Genomic DNA, 11,438 nt, shown 5'->3' on the forward strand with positions numbered 1-11,438 from the left:
GGTTGCAAAAAGGTTCTAAGATCTAACTAAAATCACATAAAGATATTTATAAGTTTCTAATACCAAACAAGACTTGGAAATACTTTTTTGGTAAAAAAGAACCTTATAATCTGTGGTTAAAGCTGTTAAAGAGATTGTCTCAGTCAATAAACTAAACCAGGAACTTCATAATCTGTAATCCTACTCACATTTCTTACAAGTACTCTAAACATTAAACATTTTTGGGTCAGCATGTGGAGTAGAGGTTAAGGTACTGGATTCCACAAGGCTGAGTGCATGGTTCAAGTCCTGGACCAATCATACCAGGCACACATGAGCATGTACTCAAAATCCCAAGACTGGAGAAAGGACTGTAGCATGGCCATCCCCCTTGGAGGTGAGTTCTCACTTTCCCTGTCTCTCACCCCCTTTCTCTGGAGAGTATACATGCCCTGTTGCTTGCATGCATACATGTACACATGAATAAAGAAACAAACACCTTCAACAAGTACGTAACTGTTCTAATCCTCAACTGGTTCAAAATGAATACCTGTAATTTTCTTTTACCTGCTCACCAACCAAATGATAACAGATCTTTAAAAGTTAAATGAATTACCATATTATGAATACAAAAGAACTTTTATTTATTCAAATACACACAGTTTTGGAGTCTCCAGTGATTATTACTCATGAGGAATTACACAAAGGAAAATATAAAATGAATTCGGAGGACCAGCAGTTGGCATAATGGCTATGTCGCTGTAGTTGAATGAGGTTTGAGTCCTGGACCCGGTGGCTTAAACTCACACCGGGCATGTGTGTGTGTGTGCCAAGATCCCAAGAAGAGAATGGAGGAGAAGGGATTGTGGTATGCCCATCTCCCCAGGGGCTGATTTCTTGCTTTCTGTCTCTCTGTCTCTTTCTGGTGAGAACATGCACCCTATAGCAAAAAACCTTCTCCAAAAAAAAAAAAAAGAATTTGGAGAATGTAAATTACTCATACTTAACTTCACACCCAATTTTTATATACCAGCTGCTTTTGAAACCAACAGCATTAAACAATACAGTATTTTTACAAGCTTTATTTAGCAAAATTAATTTATTATTACTTACATTTAAATACCTGTTTTGAACGCACTGGGTTCGGTTCATGGACATGGCTCAAGTGCTCCAGCAGAGAAACAAGCAATAGTTGGTTTGCAACTGTAAAAGGGAAGGATGGTTGTTGTAGAGGTTCTTTTAATACCTGGAGCTCCGCTGGAACATCAGATTCTAAAAATTTTAAAAGGAAAAAATATGAAAATTAGTAAACATGTCCCATACTAAGAAAACAATATATTCTTTTTCTTTATTTAAGAGAGATTTTTGTTATAGGGTGTGTACTCTCACTGGAGAGAGAAAGACAGAGAGACAGAAAGTGAGAAATCATCCCTTGACCCCAGAATAGAGGGCCACACTGCAATCTTTTCTCCTCTGTTCTCTTCCTGGAATCTTGGGCACGCACGCACACACAAACACCAAGTGTGAGTTTTTTTTTAAGCCACCAGGGTCCAGGACTCAAACCCTGGTTGACTACGTGGAGTCCAACAACGTAACCATTAGGCTATCTGCTGGTCCCAAAAATAGTATATTCTAATGAATGAAACACAAATTATTTAAATGTAAGGAAAATTTTAACAGCGATCAGTTTAGGGACCAGTAGGTGGAGTGGTGGTTAAGGCACTGGACACTCCCACATGGCTGACCACAGTTGGAGTCCTGGACCTGGTGGCTTGCTTGCGCTCTCTCTCGCTCTCTCTCTCTCTCTCGTCAAATTAAAATAAATGAATGAATAAATAAAAATTAAGTAATTCTTTAAAAAAAAAACAATCGACTTAATCAAAAAAGGTTTTCCAAAGTGATTTTGAGCTTAATTCTGGAAGCTGGAAACCCAACAGAAAGATCTCATGAGGCACAGGGGAAATGGTTTTGTTAGCAATGATGTATGCCGGCAGGTAGAGTGGTGGTTAAGGGCACTGGACTCCCACATGGTGGACAGCAGTTCGGGTCCCAGACCTGGCAACTTGCTTTCTCACTCTCCCCTCCACTGTCCCTTTCTGGCCAAATTAAAACAAAATAAAGTTCAATAAAATAATTATTTTTAAAAATTCAAATATTAATAGGTTTAATATAACTATTAATTAATGGCCTACATCTGTCTCTGGCAGTGCATATTCCTTCTGGCAAAAAAATAAAGTCATGCTTGAAAAGAACATAAGGGGCTGGCAGGTAGCATGCTGGTTAAGGGTGCTGGGCTCCTACATGGCCGACCACAGTTCAAGTTCTGGACCTGGTGGCTTGCTTTCTCACTTTCTCACTCTCTTTCTCTCTCTCTCTCTGTCTCACTCTATCCCTCTCTGGTCAAATTAAAATAAATAAATAAATGGATAAATAAAGTTAAATAAAATAATTCTTTAAAAAAAATTTAAAAAGAGAGACCATTAGTAGATGGTATGGTGGTTAAGACGCTGGACACTCCCACATGGATGACCACGGTTCAAGTCCCGGATCTGATGGCTTGCTTTCTCACTTACCCTCTCTCACTCTCTATCTCTGTGTATGTCTCTTTGGTCAATTCAAAAAATAAATGAATGAATAAAATTAATTAGTTAATTAATTTTAAAAAGAAAAGAACCTAAAATGTCAGGGCCAGCAGATGGCATAATGGTTAAGGTGTTGGATTCCCACATGGTTGACTGCAATTGGAGTCCTGGACCCAGAAACTTGAAAATAACACCAAGTCCGTGTGCATGTGTGCCCAAAATCCCAAGATGAGAATGGAGAAGAGATTGCGGTATGGCCATACTCCTGGGGTTTTTTTCCTCACTTTCTCTGTCTCTCATAGTACATGCGCCCTATGGGGAAGAGGGGGAGGGACAACAGGACCAGCAAGCGGTATGGTGGTTAAGGCACTGGATTTCCACATGGTTGACTGTGGTTGGAGCCCTGGACCCGAGAGCTTGAAAATCCCAAGAGAAGAATGGAGAAGGGATTGTGGCATGCCCATAGCCCCTGGCCAGCAATTTCTCACTTTCTGTCTATCTCTCTAGCAAGGACAAGTGCCCTATGGCAAAAATATCTCTGTCAAAATAAAAGTTTAAAACTGTAAAGAGCGGCTATGTCACTGGACTCCCATGTAGTCGACTGTAGTTCGCAACCCGGACCCGGTGGCTTAAACTCACGCCAGGCGCATGTGTGCGTGCCCAAGATTCTGAGAGGAGAAGGGATTGCGGGGTGCCCATCCTCTCTGGAGGGTGATTTCTCACTTTCTATCTCTCTGTCTCTGTCTTTCTGGCAAGCGCACGCACCCAGTAAGAAAAAATCTCTCCAAAAAAAGAAAAAAGAAAAAAAAAACACTGTAAAGAGCAAAACAATCTCTGCCCATTCTTTTAACAATATATCTACAAAATTTTAGAGCAAAACAATCTCTGCCCATTCTTTTAACAATATATCTACAAAATTTGGAAAAGAAACAAAATTACATTATACATATTGTTTTACAGTCCACTTGTTTGATCCTCAGTACCTAGGACAGTGCCTAGCACACAGCAACTTTCAATATTTGTATTTGAGTATGTCAAATTGTTAAAAGTGAGTTTTCTTCTAGGTAATTCCTCCCCTTCTTTTTCCCTTATATCATTTTTTTTTTTTAAAGAATTACTTTAGTTGGGACCAGCAGTTAGTGTAATGGCTATGTCGCTAGACTCCCACGTAGTTGACCGCGGTTCGAGTCCCGGACCCGGTGGCTTAAACTCACGCCAGGCGCATGTGCGTGCGTGCCCATGATCCCGAGAAGAGAATGGAGGAGAAGGGATTGGGGAGTGGCCATCCCCGCTGGGGAGTGATTTCTCGCTTTCTGTCTTCTCTGTCTCTCTGTCTGGCGAGCGCACGCACCCTATAGCAAAAACCTCTCCCAAAAAAAAAAAAGAATTACTTTATTTTAACTTTATTTATTTATTTATTTATTTTCATTTGAACAGCAAGTGACAAGGCGAGAGCAAGAGAGAGCAAGTGTAAAAGCAAGCTGCCAGGTCCAGTACTGGTCCCTCCCTTACATCTTTAAATCTTTTATAATAACCTTTTTTTTTTTAATTGCCAAAAGGTGAATGCTCGACAAGGAGATGGAAAGAAAGGGGAAGGATGCATCCCCAATGGGGCAGTCACACAACAATACTTTCTCCTCAAAATTTTCTCTATCCTGTTGGGGTTTGGGGCACACGGACACATGTGCCTAGCATGTTATCAAACCATCAGGCTGGGATTCAATCCACAATAGAACATGTGGGACCCAGCTTCCTTAACCAATAGGTTATGAAGACAGCAGAATGATAGCTCTAAATTTACACTGCATTTATGAAAAAATCAGATGGAAATGTGTAATCCATGCTTTTTCAAAAGAATTATTTTATTTGACTTTATTTTAATTTGACCAGAGAGGGGGAGAGAGAGAGAGAACACAAGCGAGAAAGCAAGCCACCAGGTCTGGGATTCAAACCACTTGAACCATGGTCAGCCATGTGAGGGTCCAGCGTGCCCAACCACCATGCCACCCACCAGCCCCAAATCCATGCTTTTAAAAATATATATATTTATTTGATGTTATGTATTACTATTATTATTATTATTATTAGAGCACATGTGCTCACCAGAGAGAGAAAGTAAGAAAGCAAGCTGCCAGGTCCAGGACTTAAATGGCAGTCAGCCATGTGGGAGACCAGAGCCTTAACCACTATGCCACCTACTGGCCCCTGTAGTACACTTCTTTTTCTTTTAAAGAATTATTCACTTATTTATTTAATTCCATTTGTTATTATTTTTTAATTTGACCAGAGACAGAGAGAGAGAGAGAAAAGGGAAAGCAAGAAAGCAAGCCACCAGGTCCAGGACTTAAACCATGGCCAGCCACATGAGAATCCAGCACCTTCAACCACCACACCACCTGCCGGCCTCATAATACATTCTTGGTGTGTGTGTGTATGTTTTTTGTTTTTTTTTTTTTTTGAGAGTAATTTTTACTATCGGGTGCATGTGCTCACCAGAGAGGCAGAGAGAGACAGAGAGACAGAAAACGAAAAATCACCACCCAGGGTGGATGGCCACACCGCAACACTTCTCCTCCATTATCCTCACAGGATTTGGGGCAAGCATGCACGCAAACTGAGTGTGAGTTTTAAGCTGCCAGGTCCAGGATTTGAACCATGGTCAACTACCTGGGGGTCCTATGACTTAACCATTATGCCATGTGCTAGTTCCAGATAGGTTTTGTTTTTAATTGCCAGAGGGGACATGTACTCACCAGAGAGGGATTAAGAGACCACCACCCAATGGGGCTTGGTCATGCCCTAATCCTTTCTCCTCCATCTGATCAGACACATACATGTGGTGTGTTTTTCAAGCTGCGAGAGCCAGAATTCAAACCGCAGTCAGCCAAGTGGTTAACTGCTAAACTAAGAAATCAGTCTTTTTTTTTTTTTTTTTTTTGAGAGGCTTTGCTATAGGACACGAGCACTCACCGGAAAGACAGAAAGACAGAGACAGAAAGCAAGAAATCAATCCCACAGGGAAGACAGCCACACCACAATGCCCTCTCCTCCATTCTCCTCTCAGGATCTTGGGCCCACACGCACATTTGCCCGGCATGAGTTTAAGCCGCTGGGTTCAGGCTTCGAACCGCGGTCAACTCTGTGGAAGTTCAGCAACATAATGTTATGCCATCTGCTGGTCCCAAGAAACCAATCTTGAGACCTTTCTTTGACAAATAGTTTTACATGCAAAATCATCGGATGAACTGTCTCTATCCAAACATGCAATCTATTAAAATATAATCTCTGGGTGATGAAATTATGTTTTTAAAATTTTCTTCTTGCTTTTCTTTATTTTCAACATATTTGTCATGTAAAACTCTAAAAACTTATACATATTCCAAACTGAAATGTATACATATTCCAAACAATCCTCATGGATTTTCTAGGGACCAGCAGATGGGATACTGGTTATATAACTGGACTACCACGTAGTTGACAGCGGTTTGAATCCTGGACCCAGTGGCCTAAAACACATCAGGCACATGTGTATGCATGCCTAGAATACAGAGGGGAGAGTAAAGGAAAAGGGACTGCAGCATGGCCAATACGCCTGGGGGATGATTTCTTGCTTTCTGTCTCTCTGTCTCTATAGTGAGCGTACATACCCAATAGTAAAAAAAAAAGTGAGTTTTCAAGTTTTTTGTCTTTTTTATTTTGAGTTTTTTTTTATTTTATTTATTCATTCATTTTATTTTAATTTGATCAGAGAGAGACAGAGAAAGAGAGGAAAAGTGAGAAAGCAAGCCACCAGGCCCAAGACTTGAACTGTGGTCAGCCATGTGGGAGTGTCCAGCACCTTAACCACCATGCCACTGCTGGCCCCAAGAGGTTTTTGCTATAGAGCACATGAATACACCAGAATGACAGAAAGAGACAGAGAGTGAGAAATCACCCCATAGGGAGGATGGCCATACCACAATCCCTTCTCCTCCATTCTCCTCTCAGGATCTTGGGCACACACACACAATACACACACGTGCCTGGCGTGAGTTTAAACCACCAGGTCCAGGACTCGAACTGTGGTCAACTACATAGGAGTTCTATGACATAGCCATTACGCCATCTGCTGGTCCCTTTTTTTGTCTTTTTATGGAGGTTGTTTTTGCTATAAGGTGCATGAGTTCGCCAGAGAGACAGACAGACAGAGAGACGGAAAGAGAGAAATCACCCCCTAGGGAGGAGGGCCACGCTGCAATCCTTTCTCCTCCATTCTCATCTTGGGCACGCACACACGCACCCGGCATGAGTTTAAGCCGCCGGGTCTGGGACTCGAACCGCGGTCGACTACATGGGAGTCCAGCGACATAGCCATTATGCTAACTGCTGGTCCCTAAAGAATTACTCATTTATTGGTCTGCCTGACCTTCAGCAAGTCTCGTGTCACCATGTTTTCTCGGGCGAGTGTCACTGGGCTGTCAGCCTGGGCCTTGCAACCACAGTGGATCCAAGTCCAAAATATGGCAACTTTGAAAAATATTACCAAGAGACTAAAGTCCATCAAAAACATCCAGAAAATTACCAAGTCCATGAAAATGGTAGCAGCAGCAAAATATGCCCAGGCTGAAAGGGAGCTGAAGCCTGCTGGCCCATATGGAATAGGATCTTTGGCTCTGTATGAGAAAGTTAATGTTAAGGTGCCTGAAGACAAGGAACACCTCCTTATTGGTGTGTCCTCAGATCAAGCACTTTGTGATGCTATTCATTCCTCAGTTGCTAAACAGATGAAAAGTGAAGTGGCTGTTCTCACTGCAGCCAATAAAGAAGTTATGCTCGCTGGAATTGGTGATAAAATCAGTGGCATACTTTATAGGACTCATTCTGACCAGTTTCTAGTGACATTCAATGAAGTGGGAAGGAAAGCCTCCTACTTTTGGAGATGAGTCTGTCATTGCCTTGAATTATTGAACTCTGAATATGAGTTTGATGAAGGCTCTATAATTTGTAATCGATTCAGGCCTGTTATCTCCTCTAAGACAGAAGAAAAGCCCATCTTTTCCCTTAATACCATTGCAAGTGCTGAAAATATGAGTATGATGATGTCGATGCTGATGTGCTGCAGAATTACCAAGAATGTAATCAGGCCAACACCATTTACTACCCTCTGAAGGATTCCACTACCAGTAAGCAGAGTGCCAGGATGACAGCTATGGACAACGCCAGCAAGAATGCTTCTGAGATGATTGACAAATTGACTCTGACATTCAACCACACCCACCAAGCTGTCATCACAAAAGAACTGTTTGAAATAATCTCTGGTGCTGTAGCTTGGGATTAATGGAAATCAAATTTCATCCTCAGATAAGAGTTGAAGAAAGAAAACTGAGCCAGCTAATTTTGGTTTTACCTTACTGCTGTCTTTGTTAGAAGAAATTGTAGGTCCTTTGTTTGAATTATTAAAGACAGTAAGATATTTGTAAATTATCTTACAATAAATAACTTACAATAAGAAAAATAAGATTTATTACATTCCATTTGTTGTTGTTATTAGCAGTAGTAGTATTTAATTTGCCCACACAGAGACAAAGAGAGAGAAAAGGAAAGTGAGAAGGTAAGCCACCAGGTCCGGCACTCAGACCACAATTGGTCATGTGGGAATCCAGCGCCTTTAACCACCCTGGCACCTGCTGACCCCGCTTGTTTTGTTTCAGGAAAGATTTTTGCTATAGGATATGTGCACTCACCAGAGAGACAGAGAGAGAGAGTGAGAAATCAAGCCTTGTGAGGAGATGGCCATGTCACAATCCCTTCTCCTCCATTCTCCTCTCAGGATTTTGGACACACACACACGCACCTGGCATGAGTTTTAAGCTACCAGGCCCAGGACTTGAACCACAGACAACTGCATTGGAGTCCAGTGACATAACCACTACACCATATGCTGGTCTCATTTGTTGTTTTTTTAATTTTCACTATAGAATGTGTGCATTTGCCAAGGAAGATGGAGTAGGGATGGGGAGAGAAAGAAAATAAAAACAGACTCCCAGGTAGTGCTAGCCATGCCACAATTCCTTCTCCATTCTCCTCTCAGGATTATGACCATGCACACACACATACCTGGCATGTTTATCAAGCCAAGAGGTCAGTGAGTCAAACCTCACACCTGGCCATGTGGGATCCAGCCACTTTAACCATACCACCAGGAGACGTATTTTCTATTTCCTTATCCACTTAGTTTCCTGCTTTCTATAATGAAAAATATTCTACTTTTTACTAAGGAAAGACAAAAGAGAATAACTGGTCAGTAAAGCCAAATAACACTTTCATATGTTCAACAAAATGACAACTTTACAAAGACCACTGGACAGATATTCAAATGCAATGAAACAGAAAGGAAATGGAAAGCTGAAGCTGAATGCTTTCCAATTCACGGTACTGGTCCAAGAGTAGAAGAGTAAAAGGAAAGTGGCTACAAAGAAAGATGAGAGGGCCAGCAGGTGGTATGGTGGTTAAAGGTACTGAACTCGCATATGGCCAACTATAGTTCAAGTCCCAAACCTGGTGGCTTTCTTTCTCACTTTCTTTCTCTCTCTCTCTCTCTCCCCCTCCCTCTCACTCTGCCCCTCTTTGATCAAATTAAAATAAATAGATAAATAAAGTTAAAAATTCTTCTAAAATTTTATTTTGAAAAACTAGTATCAGAAAAACAGATGAACAAAGGAAATTCACGAGTTTGACAGTGGGCATACTGCTGGGCCACTTTCTGATGCATGCTATTCCACAGGAAGAAAGCATGCTAAGAGGATGATGCTGGTGCTAGGAAAATCTCTATAACAAACTGAAGAACATAGGCTTTGTTACGAAGGATTTTGAATTTTCTGACTCTACCATTAATAGACAGAACAACCTCCTCATATCATACAGACCACCTGCAAGAAATCATTTAACTATTCTGTTTTTACATCTATTAAAAATAAAATTACAGGACCAGCAGTTAGCATAATGGCTATGTCACTGGACTCCCATGTAGTCAACCACAGTTCGAGTCCCAGACCTGGTGGCTTAAACTCAAACCAGGCATGTGTGCATGCGTGCCCAAGATCCTGAGAGGAGAATGGAGGAGAAGGGATTGTAGTGTGGCCCTCCCCCCAAGGGGTGATTTCTCTCTTTCTGTCTCTCTGTCTCTCTCTGTCGAGCCCACGAGTCCTATAGCAAAAACCTCTCCAAAAAAAGAAAGGAAAAAAAAAAAAATTACAGGGGCTGGCAAGTGGCGTGGTGGTTGGGGGGGGCACTGGACTCACACCTGGCCAACTGAAGAGTGAGTCCTGGATCTGGCAGCTTGCTTTCTCACTTTCCCTCTTTCTCAATCACTCTCTGCCCCTCTCTGGTCAAGTTAAAATAAATAAATATATAAATAAAGTTAAATAAAATAATCATTTTTTAAATGAAATTACATTTTTTAATTTAACTTTATTTTTTTATTATCTATTTTCATTTAAAAGTATAAACTCTGGACATTCTGGGTCTCTGAAAGAAAAGGCATTCCATTAGCACAATAGTAATACTAGTAACCCAGGGAAGAAAAATTTTAGCTTATCTAAGATCACTCCCTTAAAGAATAATCTTTCCCTTGCAGAAACCCTTATCGCATAGTTACAGAAAAGACAGCCGTGCATGTTTACAGCTGGGACTTTCCCTATGACATAACACTTTCTATGTTATTGAGCTGCTATAACATAGCATGGGGGGCAGGATGGGATCCGCCCATTGAAAAATAGTCATCTTGAGGCCAGCAGGTGGCCTGGTGGCTAAGGTGCTGGACACTCCCATATGGCTGACCATGGTTCAAGTCCTGGAGCTGGTGGCTTGCTTTCTCATTTTCCCTCTCTTTCTCTCTGTCTCTCTCTGGTCAAATTAAAATAAATGAATGAATAAATAAAAACTAAATAAATAATTTAAGAAAAATAGTCATTTTACAATTCTCTGTAACAGTCTACTTGAATTAGCACAACAGTATCTTTTTGTTTCCTGTTATGGTCAAGAATTATAGGTAGCTTGGGAACCAGCAGTTAGTGTAATGGCTATGTCGCTGGACTCCCACGTAGTCGACCGCAGTTCGTGTCCCGGACCCGGTGGCTTAAAACTCACGCCGGGCGCGTGTGCGTGCGTGCCCAAGATCCCAAGAGGAGAATGGAGGAGAAGGGATTGCGGCGTGACCGTCCCCCCTGGGGGGTGATTTCTCGCTTTCTGTCTCTATGTCTCTCTCTGTCTGTCTGGCAAGCGCACCCGCCATACAGTGAAAATCTCTCCAAAAAAAAAAAAAAAGAATTATAGGTAGCTTTAAGGATGAAAATGGAAGAACTTTTCCATTTACTTATTCCACTTGATTTCACTTTAGTAAGTCAAAACTTTTTCAACTGGATTTGCACCTTTAAACCCACTGCAACATAGTAACATCTATTTCATTTATCTTCTGAATTGAATTCTCTGTAATCAGTTTATTGAAACTACTACATAATTCAAAAACTTCCCTAAATCAATGTATTCATTCTTCATAGCACAATGTAATTTTTAAAAGTGCTAAAATAACTGGTAGCAACTAAAGAACATATTGGATTTCTATTAACATACTGGACACTTAGACCTAGTCAATGTTTAAAGATCTCTACCATTCTATGCTAACTTCACTTGGTTATAACCTATCTCCAGTAACCAAAAAGTCTTAAGAAAATTCACTTTTTTTTCTTAAGAGCATGATTTCAACACGGCCTCACTAATTGCAATCTTTAGTTATCCATCAGAAGGCAAAAGTCATAAGAAGCTATAAATCAAAACATAACCCAACTCTTGGGAACCAGCAGTTAGCGTAATGGCTATGTCGCTGGACTGCCACGTAGT

At 41.1% G+C, this 11,438-nt stretch overlaps 1 protein-coding gene and 1 pseudogene across 1 annotated transcript in view; one reads left to right on the forward strand and one right to left on the reverse strand.

Annotated features, from left to right (window-relative positions):
* EIF2AK1 (eukaryotic translation initiation factor 2 alpha kinase 1) overlaps positions 1-11,438 on the reverse strand; it is a gene marked incomplete at its 5' end in the record, with an annotated part of 51,751 nt that overhangs the window by 39,564 nt on the left and 749 nt on the right. Inside the window, one exon of the mRNA XM_027772519.1 lies at positions 1,093-1,251. Coding sequence (XP_027628320.1) covers positions 1,093-1,251 — 159 coding nt within the window. The remainder of the gene's footprint in view (positions 1-1,092; positions 1,252-11,438) is intronic.
* Positions 6,989-7,878, forward strand: LOC102482083 (ATP synthase subunit gamma, mitochondrial-like; annotated as a pseudogene).

The sequence above is a fragment of the Tupaia chinensis genome, unplaced genomic scaffold, assembly GCF_000334495.1.
Source record: "Tupaia chinensis unplaced genomic scaffold, TupChi_1.0 Scaffold000279_1, whole genome shotgun sequence".
NCBI lineage: Eukaryota > Metazoa > Chordata > Mammalia > Scandentia > Tupaiidae > Tupaia > Tupaia belangeri.